At 37.8% G+C, this 18,417-nt stretch overlaps 1 protein-coding gene across 1 annotated transcript in view; it reads left to right on the top strand.

Annotated features, from left to right (window-relative positions):
* Positions 1-18,417, top strand: part of NBEAL1 (neurobeachin-like 1) — a gene marked incomplete at its 5' end in the record, with an annotated part of 59,343 nt that overhangs the window by 8,922 nt on the left and 32,004 nt on the right. Inside the window, 12 exons of the mRNA XM_009080831.1 lie at positions 1,580-1,665; positions 2,762-3,068; positions 3,939-4,045; positions 9,453-9,536; positions 11,033-11,131; positions 11,236-11,816; positions 12,483-12,615; positions 13,213-13,332; positions 14,135-14,435; positions 15,361-15,446; positions 15,867-15,956; positions 17,916-18,084. Coding sequence (XP_009079079.1) covers positions 1,580-1,665; positions 2,762-3,068; positions 3,939-4,045; positions 9,453-9,536; positions 11,033-11,131; positions 11,236-11,816; positions 12,483-12,615; positions 13,213-13,332; positions 14,135-14,435; positions 15,361-15,446; positions 15,867-15,956; positions 17,916-18,084 — 2,163 coding nt within the window. The remainder of the gene's footprint in view (positions 1-1,579; positions 1,666-2,761; positions 3,069-3,938; positions 4,046-9,452; positions 9,537-11,032; positions 11,132-11,235; positions 11,817-12,482; positions 12,616-13,212; positions 13,333-14,134; positions 14,436-15,360; positions 15,447-15,866; positions 15,957-17,915; positions 18,085-18,417) is intronic.

Raw genomic sequence — 18,417 nt, forward strand, 5'->3', positions numbered from 1 at the left:
AGTGAAATCAGCCCTTTTTTCAGCTATTCATTAACCCAGCTTTAATTGAAAATAAAAAAGGAAGATTCTATTCTTAGAGTAGTAGTGTTTATGAACTTGATTTCTCTAGGTTTGACTCACGGACAGCCCCTGTTCCTTGAGATTCCATCACTGTGTCCATAAAATAGGATAGTTGCCAAAAGACCGAACTACTGATGGCAGTAAAATGTCATCATCTTCATGCCAGGGCACTGGAAACCCACTCTAAGGGATACTACTGAGGAAGGTTATCTGCAAGTTCTCTCCATTCAGTGCACTGTGCTGTGGTTCCTCCTAAATTTCTTAAAGTGGCTGAGCTAAAAGTGTACTAATTAGCAGGCAGATACTCATCTGCTTGTTGGCCAACTGGCAGAAAAGACAGAATAAGAAATTGCTGAGCATGTGCTTTAGACATTCTGCCATGGCAGCACTAATTTAAGGGATTTCAGTCTACCCAGCCTAATGATTTATTCACAATCTGCTAGGTACTGCTCTCTTGAATTTCTGAGGCTCTTCTAAAGATTCAGAGGCTATAAGTCAAGGGAGTGGTGGGACTAGCAGACTAACAGTGTGATCACATAATAAGCTTTGTTCCATTTGAAGAACATTTAAAAAGTAGCTGTGCAATTTTCATTTAAAACACGCTTATACATTCAGTATACAGTCAGAAATCTTACTTGCCAATAATTGTCTTAAAGGTTCTGTTGTTATTTTAATGAATATAAGTCTTGCATTTTCAGTTTCTAATGTTTGTTTAAAATCTCAGTTTTTGGAAACCTGAGTAATTATCAGTTTTATCCTGCATAGTTATTCAAAGTTTTACAATGGTTAATTCCAAAAAAAATCCTTTGTAGTTCATTGCAGCTACTTTGAGTCTAGTGTTGTTGTTATAGCAATAATATCCAGGTTATATTTATTGCTAAACAGAGTTCCTGAGGCTGTTTGTAACTAAATTATATCAGATACAACATGAGAAGACATGCAGGATAATTGTCTTTAAAGGGATTACTGCTAGAAAGGTTACAGACCTTCTCAGGATTCCCTGGGAAGTTTGGGAATAAACTCAGGGAGTTGGTTTGTTGTTTTTTTTTTTTTTTAGCTACCTGCACTGCATATCACATCAGACTTACTGTGCCAAAATTGCTCTAACCTTTGTCATGCTCACCAACTGATTGTGTGTTAGCATGTCCTTCTATTTCTCATTAGTATGGACAAAATGGGCTCATTTTTTATTATGAATCAAGATCAGCAGTTGTCTGTCTGTAATTCTGTCAGCCTGCATGGAAAGTTTTATGCAAGCTGAAGGTCTGGCCCTGTGAATTCCTGATAAATGTGGTCATGTTGTGTTACTTTGATAATACTGGAATTGATGTGTTTGTGTCTGACTTTTGTGGAAGGGGAGATTATACAGTTGATTTTCCTTTTTTTTTTTAAAGGGAATATAGAAGCTTTTCTCTTTATTATTTCAGTTGTCGTTGGTGTTTTTTCTGAGAAGAAAATCTTGGTATAATTTATATGACCAGAGTAAGAAATTCTTCTTCTTTTTATTTATTCCAATCAGAATGCTTTCAAGAAAGTGAACATCTCAAGGAAAGCCTAAAATGTTGCCTGCTGCATCTTTTTGGAGCTATTGTGGCTGGTGGACAGGTAAGGATGTTCTAAACACTTTTCAGCTGCTGAAGCCTCTAAATGTCTGTGCCTTGTTTAAGGCTTTTAAATATCCCATAACCCATAACTGAGAAGAATGTATTGTTGACTATGAATTGGTTTTGTCTTATGAATTTTGGGGTCAGTCTGTGCAATAATATTAAATTCTAAAAGCTGCATCCTGCTTTCAGACAAGAGTAGGTTTGCTGTTTACATTGACTACATGTTCATTGAACTTAGTGTAATATTTTCACATCATAAAGAAAAAAATATGGGTAACTAGATAAGGAGTTTCCACCTGCAAAGATGCTTGAGTGCAGCTCCCTAGGGGAGGGCAAGGAGTCCCTGACAGGGCTTTGCAAAGCTCTATATGAGCCTGGGCTCCTGCCCTAGATTTAAGGTGGCCCTAGGCCTATGCGGTCAGACCCCTGGGAAGAGAAGTACGGGAAGTGCGCTCAGGGCCCAGACAAAGTTTTGCTAATTATTAAGTTCTTGTCACAAATTCTAAAGTATCATGAATCTCATGATAATTCAAGTAGAGATTTACCTAGAATTAGCAGTTTATCAAGGCTACCTTATAAGAATTTTATAATGTGTATTTAAATTATATTTCCTTTTCAGTGTAAGCATTCTCTTTGGAAAAAGTGGTCTGTTGAAATGAACAAGACGGGATGCATTTCATCTGTAGTCATCAACATAGTCAAAGTAGAATGTTTCATATTTACTTAGCAATTGCAGGTCATGAAGAGATATAATAATGAATGTTGCATATTATAGAATCATAGAATTTAGGGATTGGAATGGACCTTACAGATCATCTAGTCTCAACCCCCTGCCCTGGGCAGGGACACCTCCTCACTAGAGCAGGTTGCTCAAGGACTGATCCAGCCTGGCCTTGAACACTGCCAGGGTCAGGGCAGCCACTACTTCCCTGGGCAGCCTGTGCCAGTGTCTCACCACTCTTACAGTAAAAAACCTTTTTCTCACAGAGAAAGCATGATTCAGATAACTCAGACACTGATGATTTGAAGAGGTTTAAATTTCTTTTAGTTAATTTAGTATTTTTTCCTTAATTTTTTTGCCCTGTGGATTTCAGAGGAATGCTCTTCAAGCAGTATCTCCTGCCACCATGGAAGTCTTGATGCGTGTTTTAGCAGACTGTGACAGCTGGGATGACAGAAACCCTGAGGAAGAGAGCAGGAAGGCAGAGCTGACTCTGAAGTGCCTGACAGAAGTTGTCCATATCCTTCTAACTAGCAGCTCTGACCAGCGTCAGGTGGAGACAAGTACAATACTGGAGAACTATTTCAAGCTGCTTAATTCAGACCATTCAGCTTTACCTAATCCAAAGCGGTGCAGGCAGTGGGAGAGCAGATTCATAGCACTACAGATCCAAATGCTGAGTGAGTACCCAACTGTGCAGTTCCTTTATAAATTTCTTGACAATGACTCTGAAGCAAGTAATGATTGTACCATGATAGTAATATGGCTGAATGTTCCACCAGAAGAATGTTCACTTGGCTAAGCAATTAAAAAATTTCTAACATTTCTTCTTTGATGTTAATTTAGATATATTCCTGTTTAATAAGTTGCTACCAAAAAACCCAAACAGGCAACAACTGATACTCATCAGCACCTTAGTAAATGCAGAATGAGATGGTTCTGTAATAAAAAGCCCATGTGGCAGCTGTTTTATGATATTTCACTTTTGAAATTATATTGGCCAAAAGTTATAGTCTGAAACAGTTGGGTTTCAGTTTTTGGATAAGAATTCAGGGGTTTGAGTTTTTTCCACTTTGATGTTCAGAATGGGAAATACAGGCATTTCTTTTCCTGTACTCCCAAGAAAACTGAGGAATAGTACTGAGGCCCTGGAGAATGTTAGCTGTATAAAGAAAGCTTCTGTAGAATGCAGAGTAATTCCTTGTTGAGGAAGGAAATGTTCATGTGCTTTAAAAAAAATGTAATGCTGCTTATGTACTCACAATTGGCAATGACTTTAAACAGAGCCCCAAAGCAGTCAAAGATATTTGTTAGCTGAATTTTTCCCCAGATATAGTAGGCCATGTGGTAATTTTTGCAGCATCAGAATGTTTAGCTTTAGGGCCTAGTGATCTGTGCTTAAAGTGCATATCATCCTTGATCAAAGAATTTAGAGCATATAGGTTGTTGTATAATTTTTTTCCCCATGTTTACTCTGTAATGTGCAGAAAATGCTTTATGGGTTTGGCAAGTGTTTTGTCTTTAATGCCAGTTCTGTCTTAATTTTATAGATACCATCACAGCCATGTTAGACTGTACAGATAGGCCTGTCCTGCAGGCAATATTCCTTAACAGTAACTGCTTTGAGCATCTCATTCGACTGTTGCAGAACTGCAAGGTAAGTTTTCCTATATCAGCATATTTTTAACAAACCCTGTCTTGTAATTTTGCAAATATATTAATTGCCTTTTTATCTTCCTTCTAAATTAGAAGCAATTTTAAATTGGCTGTACATTGGAAGTAAAACTTTGGATCAGTTAGTGCCACTAATGCCATGAAAGATCATGAAAATCCAAGTAGTTCTAAAACCTGGCTTTATTGCTAACAAAGTAGACGTGTCTCTTGTCTGTCTTGTGGTTAAAGCATTGAATGTTTATGTTGAGTCCTGGGCAAAATATGGTTACTGGAGTCAATCCCCCTTGCCTTTTTGTTTTGGTTTATGGTGTGGGATTGTTTTTTCTTTTCTTAGTTCCTTTTGCATTCTATCACTGATTTGCTAGGAAGTCACTTACAAATGCTGCCAAACAGAGGTCTGAACTCTTAATTTTAGAGGCATGTTTTTTCATTTAAAAAAAAAAAAAATCTTGCTGGTCTGCAATTGTAAGTGTTTCAAAATATTTGAATCCTCTTTGTAGCTGATATAAGACATGAACTTAGCCTGTAAATGTTCTTTGATTGTTCTTTTTCTACATAGGACTACGTGTTTTTGTCTCAGTCCCAGACGGTCGTAATTTACAAACTAGTGTCTTCCACTGATTGCTTAGTAGATTTCATTTTTTTCCCCCATGTAAAAGAGCATAGGTGTGATGTAACTATCTGGAATCTTTTATTTCTGGTTTTGTGATATGTTGGTGATACAGCTGTTCTGAGCTCTTCTGATGCTAAATAACTTAATGCTAGCTACAGTATGCAAATTGTTTCTAATATGTTTAGATTTTGGATTAGAATGTGTTTCAGCAGAGTGATATATTTAAAATAAATGTGTTTGGATTATGCCTTGACTGTAATTAGAATCAGTGGCAGAATGCCAACTGACATAAAGTGTTTTGGATAGTTTGTAGTATTATCTGTTCCTGAAAATACATTGTTTGACCTTTCTATTCTCCTCCTTCTGTCAGGAATCTAAGCCTATTTTTATACTAACCTTGTACTCTGTAAGAAACTCCTTTTTTAGTTTCTTCTAAAATCATCAACAGTGCAGTGTTTACCTGCTTGTGGAGATTTTAGCTGTGTTCCTACTCAGATAAACAAGTGGTGGAATTTAAGAAAGCGGGAACAGCTACTCAATTTTTGCAGCTTGCTGCTTTTAATTTTTATTATGTCTGTATGTATGTCATTAAGATACTCTCTTTTTTAAGGTATTTTTCCTGTGATACAGTCTTGCATACCACTGTGATGGATTGGGTATCAGTGCTGCCAGTTTGCTACATAGTGCACTTTTTTCAACCTTTCACAGTCAAAATACTCCCAAGGATGAGAAGTGAGTGGACTATAGAGGCAGGGCAGGTGTGGCAATATATTTATATTTCTAAATATACTGTGTCTCTGTTCTTTTTCAAAGCTAAGTAGAATCACAGAATCGTAGAATTTTAGGGGTTAAAATGGACCTTATAGATAATCTATTCCCAACCCCCTGCCATGGGCAGGAACACCTCTGCTCCAGACCAGGATGCTCAAGGCCTCATCCAGCCTGGCCTTGAACACTGCCAGGGTTGGGGCAGCCACAGCCTCCCTGGGCAACCTGTGCCAGTGTCTCACCCCCCTCACCGTAGAAAACATTTTTCCTAATATCTAGCCTAAATTTCTCCTCCTTCAATTTGAACCTGTTACCCCTTGTCCTATCACTGCAGTTCCTAAGACAGAGTCCCTCTCCAGCTCTTCTGCAGCCCTTTCAGATACTGATAGGTTACTATGAGGTCTCCACACAACCTTCTCTTCTCCAATAGCAAATAACAAAGATTAATTTAGCTGTGGAATTAGGATTTCTCCTTATTAGCTGGTGGTGGAGACCCCATTCCTAGCTATTTTTCTTTATCTGTGGAAGTTGCTACTGGGTTCCCAAGCATGCTGTGTGTGAAGAGCACGTTTTGCATCTCTGGCAGTAGCGTGAGAGTCCATACACACATCTGAAACTCAGGAAGCTATTGTATCTTCAGCAATAAATTTCTGTGGAAAGGAGGAGTAAAGAAAATCCATACCACTATTTCTGCTATAGTTATCCCAAAGGACTTGGGGTATTCAAGGCCATATTTCTGGTCATACTTCCTACTCATTTGCAATATAAAGCTATTCTAAAATTCAAGTCCTTTTCTTCATATTTGCTGTTTTTAAGGCTTATGGGCAAACTGCTTTCCCTTAACTATGCTCTAGGATTAGAGATCTGCATGAAAGCTTTTCAAAACTGGTTAAGGCTTGATGATTTGAATGTTGCTTTTTGCCTGTGACATCCAAAAAGGGACTGTAATTCAGAGGTATCAGGAGGTGCTTATTCTGTATCGAGAGTCATTTAACAAACTGGTTTGTCCGTTCTGAATCTTTTCTCATCTGTTAAACTCTTCCAGAGGTCAGACTTTGAGCAAAGCACAGTGAGCTGAAGCAGGATGTCTGGTTAAGGGAAAAATTATTATTTTCTGAACAGCTTTTAAATGAAAGAATTAAAACCATATGGGCAGTGTAATAAAACTATTTTTTCTTTTCACATGTATTATGAGAAATGAAGTAACCCATGTGAAAAGTTTGATTTTTTTTTTTTTTTTTTTTCCATGTCTGCATTTGCTTCTGTTTACTGTTCTTATTACTTGTTAATGTTACAGCCCTCTGAGGCATATTCTAGTTATTCTGCATTGTTAAGTGCTCTTGGCTGACCTTTCAAAGTGACTTGTGTTTCTAACTGTGTGCTTTCACACCTATGTAAGTCAAAGTAATATCTTGAGTGTTGTCCTCTGTTTTGCCCTGATTTATGGAAGTTGATTTCTCAGGTTGTTCCTCTTCAGAGACACTACCCAGCAAATAATGGAAGAAAATGTGTGGGGCAGGGGGGAGACAAATGCTTAGTTTTTATTCTCTAAAAGAAAGGGATGTCACCCCTTTCTTAAGGGATTTGAAAAATGTTTTGTTTTTATCATAGATTGAATTTTTTTCTAACACCTTAATAGAATCTTAGAACAGGAGGAGGTAAATTTTGGGCCTGATTAGGTGACAGCTAAAGTTTGTACACAAATTGTCTGCAATTGAGTATGAATTGGGTGAGCTTTAAACTTGCACATGCAGGAACTGACTAGGAATCTAGTGACTAAACACAGAGCAGCTCCTTAACTGAAGATACAGTATAGGTGTTAGTTTGATTTCAAGCAGTTTGTAACCTGTCTGATTCTTGGGGTGATGGCAGAGAGATTTTGCCCTTCTTCCTGTTCTAAAGACTATATGGCCCTGAAATCCTGCTACTGTGCTGTTTGAAGATTAAAATATTCTGTCTAGGTATCTTTAGCCTTGACCTGGGATGAAACTTAAGTGGAAAATGGTGAAATGCCTGTATCCATTTCTTTGCTAATGCCCCACTATTGTCTCTATTTCTTACAAGTAATTTTTTGAGACCCTTCTGTCTTGTTGTATATTGTAAATGAAATCACAGTTGCTTAGCCAGAGACCAGTATAAATTCCAGATAGATCACAGAATATTCAGCACTGGAAGGGATCCACAATTCCTGGCCCTGCAGAGAATATCCCTAAGATATTTCCTTGTCTCAACGATTACCTATTTTGATTTATTTCTGGAGTGTGGGGAAAAAAGTAATTACTGTTTAATAAAAACACGATGTAATCTTCAGTATTGTAAGAATTAACAGAAGACTAATATTAATGGAGGATTGTGTCTCACTGGTGTGAGAACTTTCTTCTTTTTCTTTTTTTTTAATGTGAAATACAAATTTAAGGCAGCCTCCACAGGTTTGGCTGCAAGTAACTGTTTAATGCAATTATTTCCATTATTCTTGTCTCTGTTTCTAACAGCTGTTTTTAAATGCTAACAATAAAGTGGCAGACAAGAGAGAGAAAGACCTTGCCAACATATTACTGACAGAAATGAATGAGGACCAGGTACCTACCTAAACTGTATTTTGCTTCAATTGAAGTCAAGACAATCACAGGAAAATTGATTCCTGTGCTTCACCTTAACCATCTTCTTTAGCCTCTGCAGCAAGATGAACTTGTGTTGCTGCACACATCAGTATTTCCTGTCTCTGGAAAATGATTTTTCTGAATAAGAGATTGAATCTGACTACATTTTATCCCTCTGCTTCAAACTGCAGATATTTGCAATAGAATGAGCCTCAGTTGTGCTTCTTTTAAGGAAAAGGTGAAGTACATGAATGGAATCCAAATAAGTTCTGTCAACCTGGTGGTGATTTTTTTCTCCCTTCTTTCTTCTTTTTTTTGCTTCTTTGTCTCAGCACTGTGGTGTTTTGGATTCTGGGGCCTTGTTTGTGAATCTCAATGATTGTGTTTGATGTCCTGATTTTGCTTGTCATAAAGAACAGATGTTCACAAAACAATGGACAGGCTGAATCAGGGAGGTAGGAATAGCCTGTTGCTTTACTTTTCCCAGTAATACTATGGAAAGTTTCAGATGCAAATTGTTGTATTAATTTTGTAGTAGAATTAGTTGTTGATTTAAAAATGTAAAGCAATGCTAAATATAAGGTATGGTAATCTGCAAATTGTGATTTCTAACTAATAGCTTTGGCTTTTCTGGACACAGCGCAGCACTCTAACCGCATCTAAATGTTTCTTCACATCTAACACAGTCTTCTAATTCTTGACATTTCTTTTTCAAAGTATGTCAGAGATGCATAAAATAGTTCAGAGATGATGAAAAAGAGCATGTTTGCTTGCACAGTGTTGCTAATTAGGTTTACTGAGGGGTGCAAAATGGTGCTCCAATGTTTTTGTTCTGAAAACCACCATAGAAATAGCAAGACATTACAATAACAAGAATTGCAAAAAATTACTTACATTGGAGAGAGATGTTGATCAAGGCGATGAAGCTATGGGTGAGGAAGCCACCTTACTGTGCTGATGTGACTTCTCTCTTATAGTTTTGTGTGTGTGTGCTGCATTGGTGTGTAGGGACTTGGATGGAAGACACTTGATATGAACTGCAGGTGCCTGATTGTCCAGCAGCGCATACACACATACTGCAAGAGGTTTCCTCATTGTTTTCCTCCCTCCCTCTTGAGGTTGTCCATTAGACGCATGAGGAAAACTTGTTTGTCCATCAGAATATTTGAAGTGCAGTGTGTGTGTGTGTTGCGAATGTTTCTCCCCTCTTAAAGTATGTGGCTAGTTGTCTACTGTGATGTATTTCGTTGTAGGCTATGGGGTTATGAAATCTTGACTGGTGGGGGTATGATTTTTGAAGCATGTTACCAAACTCTTAGTTTCCCTGTAGGTAGGAGGGCACAATACAGATTTTGGAACTGAACTGTCTTTGCACGTTTGTATATGACTTCTGTGCCTGCTACTTTCAGGTGTTTCAGGGGCATCTAGACTCCTTGGCAGTATCAACCATTCAAGCCCTCACTGCAGTAATGCACAAGTCTCCGGCTGCGAAGGTAACACTATATATGCAGAGATCTGTTTGCAGTAGAGATTTCTTTGTCTTTTTTCCAGTTAGTGTTTTTATCACAATATCTTGATGAGTCTTGCTAATAGAGGTGAGCAGATTGTGGTCACACATTCATGCCAGATAGGAAGAGCTGATTAGCATTCCTTATACCTTTATATGTATCTAATGGCTGGACACCGAGCCATCTTTCTATCAAAACTGGAAGATCAGAGTATAATGGCAGTTGGAACCTTTGTAAAGGAGGTACATTGTTACTTGTCCCATGAACATGTAGGACAGACTTAGTGGGGATTTGTGGGAATTTTTGGGCAGGAGTTTGTGCTGTACCTTTATCATGACTTTAAACTAACCCAGGATAGTATTGCTGTCCAAATGGTGGTCTTGCTATTCCCGTCCTTCCTTTGCAGTTATTTGTGTGGTTTGGTAAATGGCTAGGTTGTGGTTAGTTTGTGATTCTGACTGGAAGCTAAGCCCATGAGAAAATAGTGTATTTATTCCTGAATTGCTGAGTTCATTAGGTTCAACCCGTGGTTGAATGATTCCCTAGTCTTGGCACAGGGAAAGGGATGTGGCTGCACAGTAAAGTGTAAAATAAGAGTGGAAGTCACCTGATTTCATTGCTACTTGCTGTATAGACTGAGGGAGAAACTACAGGGTCAGCTGTGCTCCTCCAGAGGATTACTCAGAGTCCTCCTCTCTCCAATGACTCTGGGAAGGATTGTATATTGGAGGTGGGGACTGGCTGGGATTCACAAAGGTTCAGTGCAGGTTTCAGTAGTACTTCCAGTGCAACATTTGTAGTTTTTCTTTCCATATTTACCTAAGCAATCGCCTCACTTCTGCTGACAGATATATTCTTAAAAGAAAAAAAAAGGATAATTTCAGTGCAGAATACAGCCAGGAGAAGAGTATCCATTGCATATGATGTGTTAGCGGTTTGTTAATTAAACCACAAATGGCTGCTATTGTTTCAATTTTACTAGTAGATTTTTTTTTCTTCATGTAAAATCAGTTAGTTCTCAGAAAAACTTCCTTGAAACACATGGCTAAGTGCTTTAGGTGTTAAGGATGGGTGGTTTTCAATCAACTGGTCTAGGAAAATCTTTCACTGAAAAATTAATATCTGAATGCTTCTAATTCTCAATGTAAACACTTCATTTCATGCTATACTTCACATTAAAAATGAACTTATTGGCTCTTTGTGATAGTATTAACATTTGGATTATACCAAAGCAATTATATTCTTGTATAGGTAATTACTAAAATATAACTTTGAATTTTTTGTTCATTTGTGTGCTACAGTGAGATTCTTCTCATCTGCAGCATTCTAGAGGTAGTACAATTGACATATTATCAAAAAGAGATTTCTAACCTGTAAAATGGTATTACTGTGTGTCTAATGTTGTGCTAAGTTAGAACCTGCTGCAGTAGATGAGGTTTTAACATTTTATTTGTTAGTGAGACTGGGATTTTTATCCTCAGGAGGTCTTCAAGGAGAGGATTGGTTACGCACACATCTATGAGGTACTAAAATCACTGGGTCAACCCTCACGGGAACTGCTGGAAGAACTCATGAATATGGTGAGATGTGCTTACTTTGAATGTGAAAATGCTTACATCTCTCAACAGTACTTCTAGCTCTATTTTATGGCATTTCATGTCTGAGTTCTCTGCTGTTTTTTCAGGCTGTCGAAGGTGACCACATGGCTGTTGGGATGCTAGGCATTAGTAATGTCCAGCCCTTATTGCTGCTTATCCAGTGGCTTCCAGAACTAGAATCACATAGCCTGCAGGTTTTCATCTCAAATTGGTTGAGGCGAATCTGCTGTATTAACAGACAGAGTCGTGCCACATGTGTCAATGCGAACATGGTCATCCGCGTCATTGAGACACTCAATTCCCACTCTGCACTCCATTCTAGTTGTGCAGAGAACCTGATTGCCCTTCTTGGCTCTTTGGGGAGCCAGTCCATGAGCTCTGAAGAACTGCTTCAGTTAATACGTCTCCTGAGGACTGAGGAACCAGACCGAGCTCACCCGTACGTTGTTCCTGTGATGCGATCCATTCTGGCCATGGCCCGGAAGCAGGGCATGGCTAGTGCCTTGCAGTATTTCAACTTGAAACACAGCATGGCTGGAATTGCTGTGCCATCCATTCACAAGTGGCCAGGCTCTGCCTTTTCATTCAACGCTTGGCTCTGCCTTGACCAGGACCGGGTGGACCCCAGCATGAGTAGCAAAAGTGGCAAGAGGAAGCAACTCTATAGGTATAGTTACTGGAACTGCTTGAACAGCACAAATCTAGGTCATCTGTTCCCTGTGGCATATGGTACCATATGACATGTGGTGCTTCTGTTTATCTTTATAGAGTGCAGTACATAATACTTAGTCTCTTTCATCTGTCACCAGTCAGGTCATCTTACAGAAATAAATATATAGTTTCTCTGTTATAATGTTTTATTGTCTCCAGTTTCAATATTCATAACTCCAAATTGTGTTAAGGTTCATAGCTCAAATAGCATTAAAACCCGAAAACCAAACCCCCCAGAGCCTCCACCCCAAACCAGAACAGCTTTCATGCTGTTTCTCATAGAGGCAGTGTACTCTGTTTTCTGTTTAAGAGTACAGAAAAGGATGCCTCAATAGGTGCTTAAATAGTGGACATTGACATGAATGGTTCTTGATATAATTTAACTTTCTGGGTACTAACATTCAGCAGCAAACAATTTTGGGGTTTTTTTTTGTTGGTTTGTTTTTGTGGGTTTGGTTTTTTTGGTTTTTTTTTTTTGAACAAGAGTAACAACAAGTCACATACTAAATATTAGATCAGTGACAAGCGACATAAGTTAGTTCTCTCCTTAATGAATTTACTGTTAGGTGGTAGTTTTGATGAAGCAAGTCCTTGATTGTGTGTTTTGTTTGTCTTTGTATAGCTTTTTTACAGGCAGTGGTATGGGCTTTGAAGCCTTTATTACATGCTCTGGGGTATTGGTGGTTGCAGTTTGCACGAAGAGGGAGTATGCAACAGTGATGCTGCCCGACCATTGTTTTTTTGACTCTCTCTGGGTAAGATTTGATACTGACAAACACTGTTTAGGGTAGTACTGTTTGCTCAGAAGTCAAAGTTCTATTTTTTTGGCTGCTTTACAAATAGTCTGTTTTTAATATTTACATAATTCATTGCATAAGAACAGATTTAATCTCAAATATTGCAAGCAGTTTCCATGCAGATTATTCGTTAATTAAGCTTACTTATGTCTGGGTTATTTGGCATTTTTTATTAAGCTGATGGCAGCATTAGAGATTTTTTAACATGCAGGGGTTTTTTAACATTGAATTATAACAAGCATAAGTGGCTGTGGTGCTATGTGAATGAATAAACTGTTCTGCTGTGTTTCTGCCTTACCCTTTTCTATTCCCATACTGAAAGACTGATGTGCATTATCATGACAGCTATATCTTTCCCTTGAAAAACCTGTAACATGCAAACAAGTTTACTGCTTTAAAATAAAAGCAGCTGATAGGTAGTCTTCTTGTTGATGCTTTGGATTTGTTTTCTTAAGTGGTTTCCTCACCAATTTAGTAAAGTTGAAGTTAAATGGTTCCATATAGTCATTTCACTGCTTTTAATAACGTCTTATTTGTTTTATATCTCTTAACCAGCACAACATAACTATTGTTCACGTGCCTGGAAAGAGGCGCTTTGGTCAGAGCCTTGTGTATATCTATGTCAATGGACAGCAGAAGGCCTCTGCCCCACTTCAGTTCCCTGCTATGAATGAAGTAAGTTCCCTTATGAGTCACAGCTCTTTTGGGATGAGCTCTCATGGAACAATGAGAACAGAGCTGGCGTTTTTAATTTGGAAATTGTGTAAGAGTTGAAGATAGCTTAGCTTAGCCTATTGCTAATAAGATTCTGGTCAACTTTGGACACTGTCCAGACTATCATTTTGGAGTATAACTAAGCTTTAATTAATGCTTGTTTAGTCATGTCAGTTTAAAAACAAAACAAAAACCAGACCAGATCATATTGTGGGGTTTTCCTCAAAGTAATTGCCTGAGCATATTGACATGATTTATGATTACATCATAATAAATCACAACTCTGCCAGTAGGATTGATGTTAACAGTGCTCAATTAGGAATATTCCTTGTTATTTTCAGAGGTAACTGAAGAAAAAAGTAAATGCAGTTTTCATTGTGAGATAAAACTCTGGACTTTGGCCCATCTGTACAATAAGCACTATAAACATTGAGGTAGATGAAAGCAGGGCAAGTAAGCTAATCATGAAAGCACCTATTTGAGTGGAATAACTGATACATGTACAGTGGCAGATATGCTGGACTGGTATTTTGGAATATGATCCAGAAGAGGAGTGTTTACCAGGGTATCCAGAGCACTGTCTGTCCTGGCTGTGCTCTTCTTTTTGGCCTACTGTGTTGAATTGCTTGTTTTTCAGGGCTTGCCAGAATTTGTTGCTTGTGGTTTAATTTATTTAGCTCAGATTTGCCAGATATAGTCTTCAGACTCAGTTTATATTTACAATATGTATTCTGTTTTCTTTCTTCCATGTGTGATTCTCCAGTCTTTTACTTCCTGCTGCATTGGTTCAGCTGGTCAAAGAACAACAACTCCTCCTCCATCTCAGATACCAGATCTGCCTATTTCCTCCCCTATTGTGCCCCATTGGACATCACTTGGGGGCATTCTCTCTACAGGAAGTTGGGGTGGGATGGGAAAACCAGAGCTCATCACAAAGGTGATCTCAGCAGGGACTCAGGACAGTGAATGGGGATGTCCAACATCTTTGGAGGGCCAACTTGGATCGGTTATCATCTTTCATGAAGCACTGCAACCTCCTCAGGTGAAAGCATTATATTTAGCAGGTAAGTGGTGATTGTACTGGTTTTAGTGGAAAAAAAAAAAAAGGAATGAGTTGTGGACAAGATCCCATTGAGCTTTGCTCTACACAGACACATAATGAGGAACTTACAGTCAAGAAGAACTGCAGAGCTGACCTAAGATGAGAGAGCCTTATAACAAATAAGCTTAAAATTTAATAAATATTTTGGGAAGTCTGATTTTAAAATGTTATATTTGCATAAGTTCATCTATTTATCATCTGTACAGATCTGCCAAAATCAAGATGTTAGGCAGTATTTTCACTTGTAAGTTCTGAATATTTGCTACTGTTTGCATACATGTGAATTTACAGTTGAGACTCTATAGTATTGCACTTGTTTTGCTAGGCCATTTAAAGGTGATTTATGCTTGAGGATTTTTCCATAAGAACCAGTAATTAAGGGCTCATTTTAAAGAAAATATTCTGGAAGTTATGTGTACAGTCCAAAGTGTTGAGGTATTAAGTTCCATAATGACTTAGGTTATTAAAGATTAGCATTAAAACACTTGCATCATTTAAAAGGAAATATTTTGTATTGCTTAATAAAATTATCTAGATTACTCATTTTCTGGGCATGTTTGGGCTTGATGACAGATTAGTGACAAATATGAGATGGATATTTGTAAAGACAAACAATAGAGCTGTTTGAATGTATGAAAAACCCTCTTGTTTGTGTAGTTTAGCTTTTCATGAAGAATGTGTTTCTTTTTAAGCAGACCCTGAAGGGAGTGATTTTAAGTCATAGAGACTACTGCAAAGCATGTCTTAAGTAGGTGTATGGTTCAGACTGTCCTTTCAGTTGCAACAAAGCGTAGTAGTTTAAAATTTGTTAAGGGCAACATTACTATCCAATGGACTCTTAAAATATATGTTATAAATATGTAGTTTTTTAATATCATTTTTTATAGGTCCAAACTGTTTAACTCCATGGAAGTCTCAGGAGGCTGGAGTAGCAGATCTCCCCAGTAAGGTCCTGCTTCATTATACACCAAAGGTATGAAACAATACATAATTTCTCTTTGATGGCACAGTGTGCATTACTTTCAGAATATTTCCTAGATGATGTTTTCTTTTTGCTATTGCTGTTTCATAGAACAGATGAGTTAACAGGTGAGTTAACCACATCTTTGTGCAGTGGTTATGGGAAGATAAGGAGCAGTGATAGCTTTTTTTAAACTATAGTCTTGTGCAGAGATACCAGGTTTGTTCATGTTTGGCAAAAAGACAGCTTTGTCTTGTGCAATCTAAGATGACATATATGATGTTCCAGGATGTTTCCAGTAGTTTAAGTACTTTGATATGAACATGGTGGCACTAACTGAAACACATGATGCATCATCCCGAACTCGTATGTGTTCAAGGACCTGTAACTTGTTTCCTAAATGATATCATAGCTGCTTCATTTGATTAACAGGCCTGCAGAAACCCAATTTGTCTTGATCTGTCTGCAAATCTTCTACATGGAAGACTAACTGGAAACAAAGTAGTGAACTGGGACATCAAGGTAAACACATATTGAAGAAGCAGAACCTGATGTAAACATGACAGTGGTTGTATGTGTTCATCTAACTTATGGAATGCTGGAATTTATTATCATAATGCAAGTTATAATTGCCAGATACAGAGCATGTTTTAATAATGACAATTAATGTGCTAATGCTATAGCTTTTGTAATATTACATTTGCATTACATTTATTGAGAAATTACAGGGGCCACTGCTTTTCTTGTCATAGTGCACGAAGATACTTTGTGGTACCTGACTGTTCTTCATAATAATTGAATGCATGTTGTGTGTATTGAAAGCATTTTGTCATCTCTAGGGAATACTGTAATTGTTTTCTTGCCTTCTCAAACCCTGAATGAGATTAAGATTCATAGGCTTAAGTTAACACTTGTGACTTGTCAGTAGAATTCCACACTTTTTTATCTTGAGGAAAAATGTATGAACAAATAAATATGAACTGCCTTTCTTTTTTAACAACACTTGAACAACCAAGTGTGCTAGCATGCTAAATAATAAGGAAATATTGCTGGATCTACACTGTACATATGCACAATCATTTGTGGTGACTAATGTTAAGAAAATTCAGACACTTGATAGCTAATTTTGCTATGATATGAATAGCTTGAAAATACTGCAATTAGTCATCTTCATCCAGTAGTGGGAAGAAGGTTGGATGAGAAGTGTTTATATCTCTAGCTTTATGGGAAAGCATATTGTGAGTACAAGTTTTAGGGGAATCATTAACAAACATGATAGATTTAGCATCCTCAAAGGAGGACTAGAGAGATAAAAACAAAAAAGCTGATCAGGAGCTCATGAGGAGAGAGGTACAGCCTGGAGGGAGCTACAGCTACTGCTGTCCTGTGGTTCAGGCAAATTCTGGTTTTCATCTTTGGTTAATTTCTCCAAAAGCTACAGGTTTGAGGTGCCTTTTGTTTTGCACAGCCAACACAAATCTTCACCCATGAGATAAATTTTGCAGATTTAAAAACATCATCTTAATTTCACTGATCATTTGTTTAACCTCACCATAATAAATATGGTCTGGAGAGGGAACATCATAAAGACATATGGAGCAGAGTCACAATTGAAAAACTAGAAAACAGGGAATAAGAAAGGGATGGTTTTTTCTTCACTTCTCCCCAACATTTCTGACTGGGAAGGGCAAGTGATGTCCCTCCAACAGAAACAGGCTGGCTTACAGGATGTTGGGGTTTTCAACTGTGAAGATTTTACTCCACAGCAGTTTTTGTTGGACTAAGCTGGGCAAATGAGTAGGTGTCTATGACTTCCTTGTTGAGATGCTGATTTTGAACTGATTCGAAGTGATCATGAATCATTTCTAGAAATGCTGTGATTTATTATATATTATCTTACAACTAGATGCATTGTTTGAAGTCTCATGCTATCCCTGCTTGTGAGGAGGGGTGGGGAAATGGAGGGTAAGAGACTTGACGTTTAAAGTGAGGCTTAGAGTTGACATGTATGTAAAGCTACTTTTAAAAAAACAAAAATTTTTTTTTGACTGCCTGAAGTTGAAATCTTGCAGGAGTATGATTAAAGCAGAGATGTGTATGATCTTAGTCTTTTTTTACTGCTTTCTGAGAGTACCTTAGAAATCCGAAAAATATGATTTTCCCAGTTTTCAAATATGTTTAGAAGATTCTTTCTAAGACTTGTATCCTTCAGTCTCTGGTGTACGTGTGGGGAGAGGAGGAAGGAAATATAGAAATGCACTTTCAAACCAAGAAGTGACAGGAAGGCCTGTGTGTAATTGTGATAGCTAAAACTTGGGCAACTCTGTCACTAAACAGTGTTTTAAACTAGTTTCAAAGGGGTGTGTGAGACATTGATGGATTTGTGAGTACCTAAAGTTTCCTCTATTTGGAGTAAATTTTTGGTTTGTTAGGGGGATTTTATTTATCATTATGTTTTTCTTCCCTTTTTTCTTGATTTAGGATATGATCAACTGTATTGGTGGAATGAATGTGCTGTTTCCATTGCTGGAGCAGATCAGCTCTCTTGGTGGACAGATGCCTGAGAAGTCTCAAGGGGAAGCTGTACCTCCAGAACTAGTAACTCCAGTAGAGGGAGACCGGGTGGTGGTGTCATCCACAATGGCATCAGGTAGGAAAGTGCAGTTGAACTGAACTAATTCTTATGCTTGACTTTAAACAATCTTTCTGTGAATGACAGAAAGCTCTTTACTCTATGCTGGATTTTTCCGAGTACCTGTGTAAACTGAAAGGCTCTTTCTGTTCCTAGATATCTGACATAGTTATTGAATACCTGGAGTTCAGCGCTATATAAAAATAATGTAATAACATATTTCAGTATTTCAATATTTAATGCATTTTCCTTTGTGTGCTTTACTGTTGCATTAGTGTATAGGTGTGCAGGTTTTTTACTTCCATTCTGAAAACTTTGTTCTGATTATTTTGAGAAATTGTTTGATGTAAA

The sequence above is a fragment of the Acanthisitta chloris genome, unplaced genomic scaffold (assembly GCF_000695815.1).
Source record: "Acanthisitta chloris isolate BGI_N310 unplaced genomic scaffold, ASM69581v1 scaffold25238, whole genome shotgun sequence".
NCBI lineage: Eukaryota > Metazoa > Chordata > Aves > Passeriformes > Acanthisittidae > Acanthisitta > Acanthisitta chloris.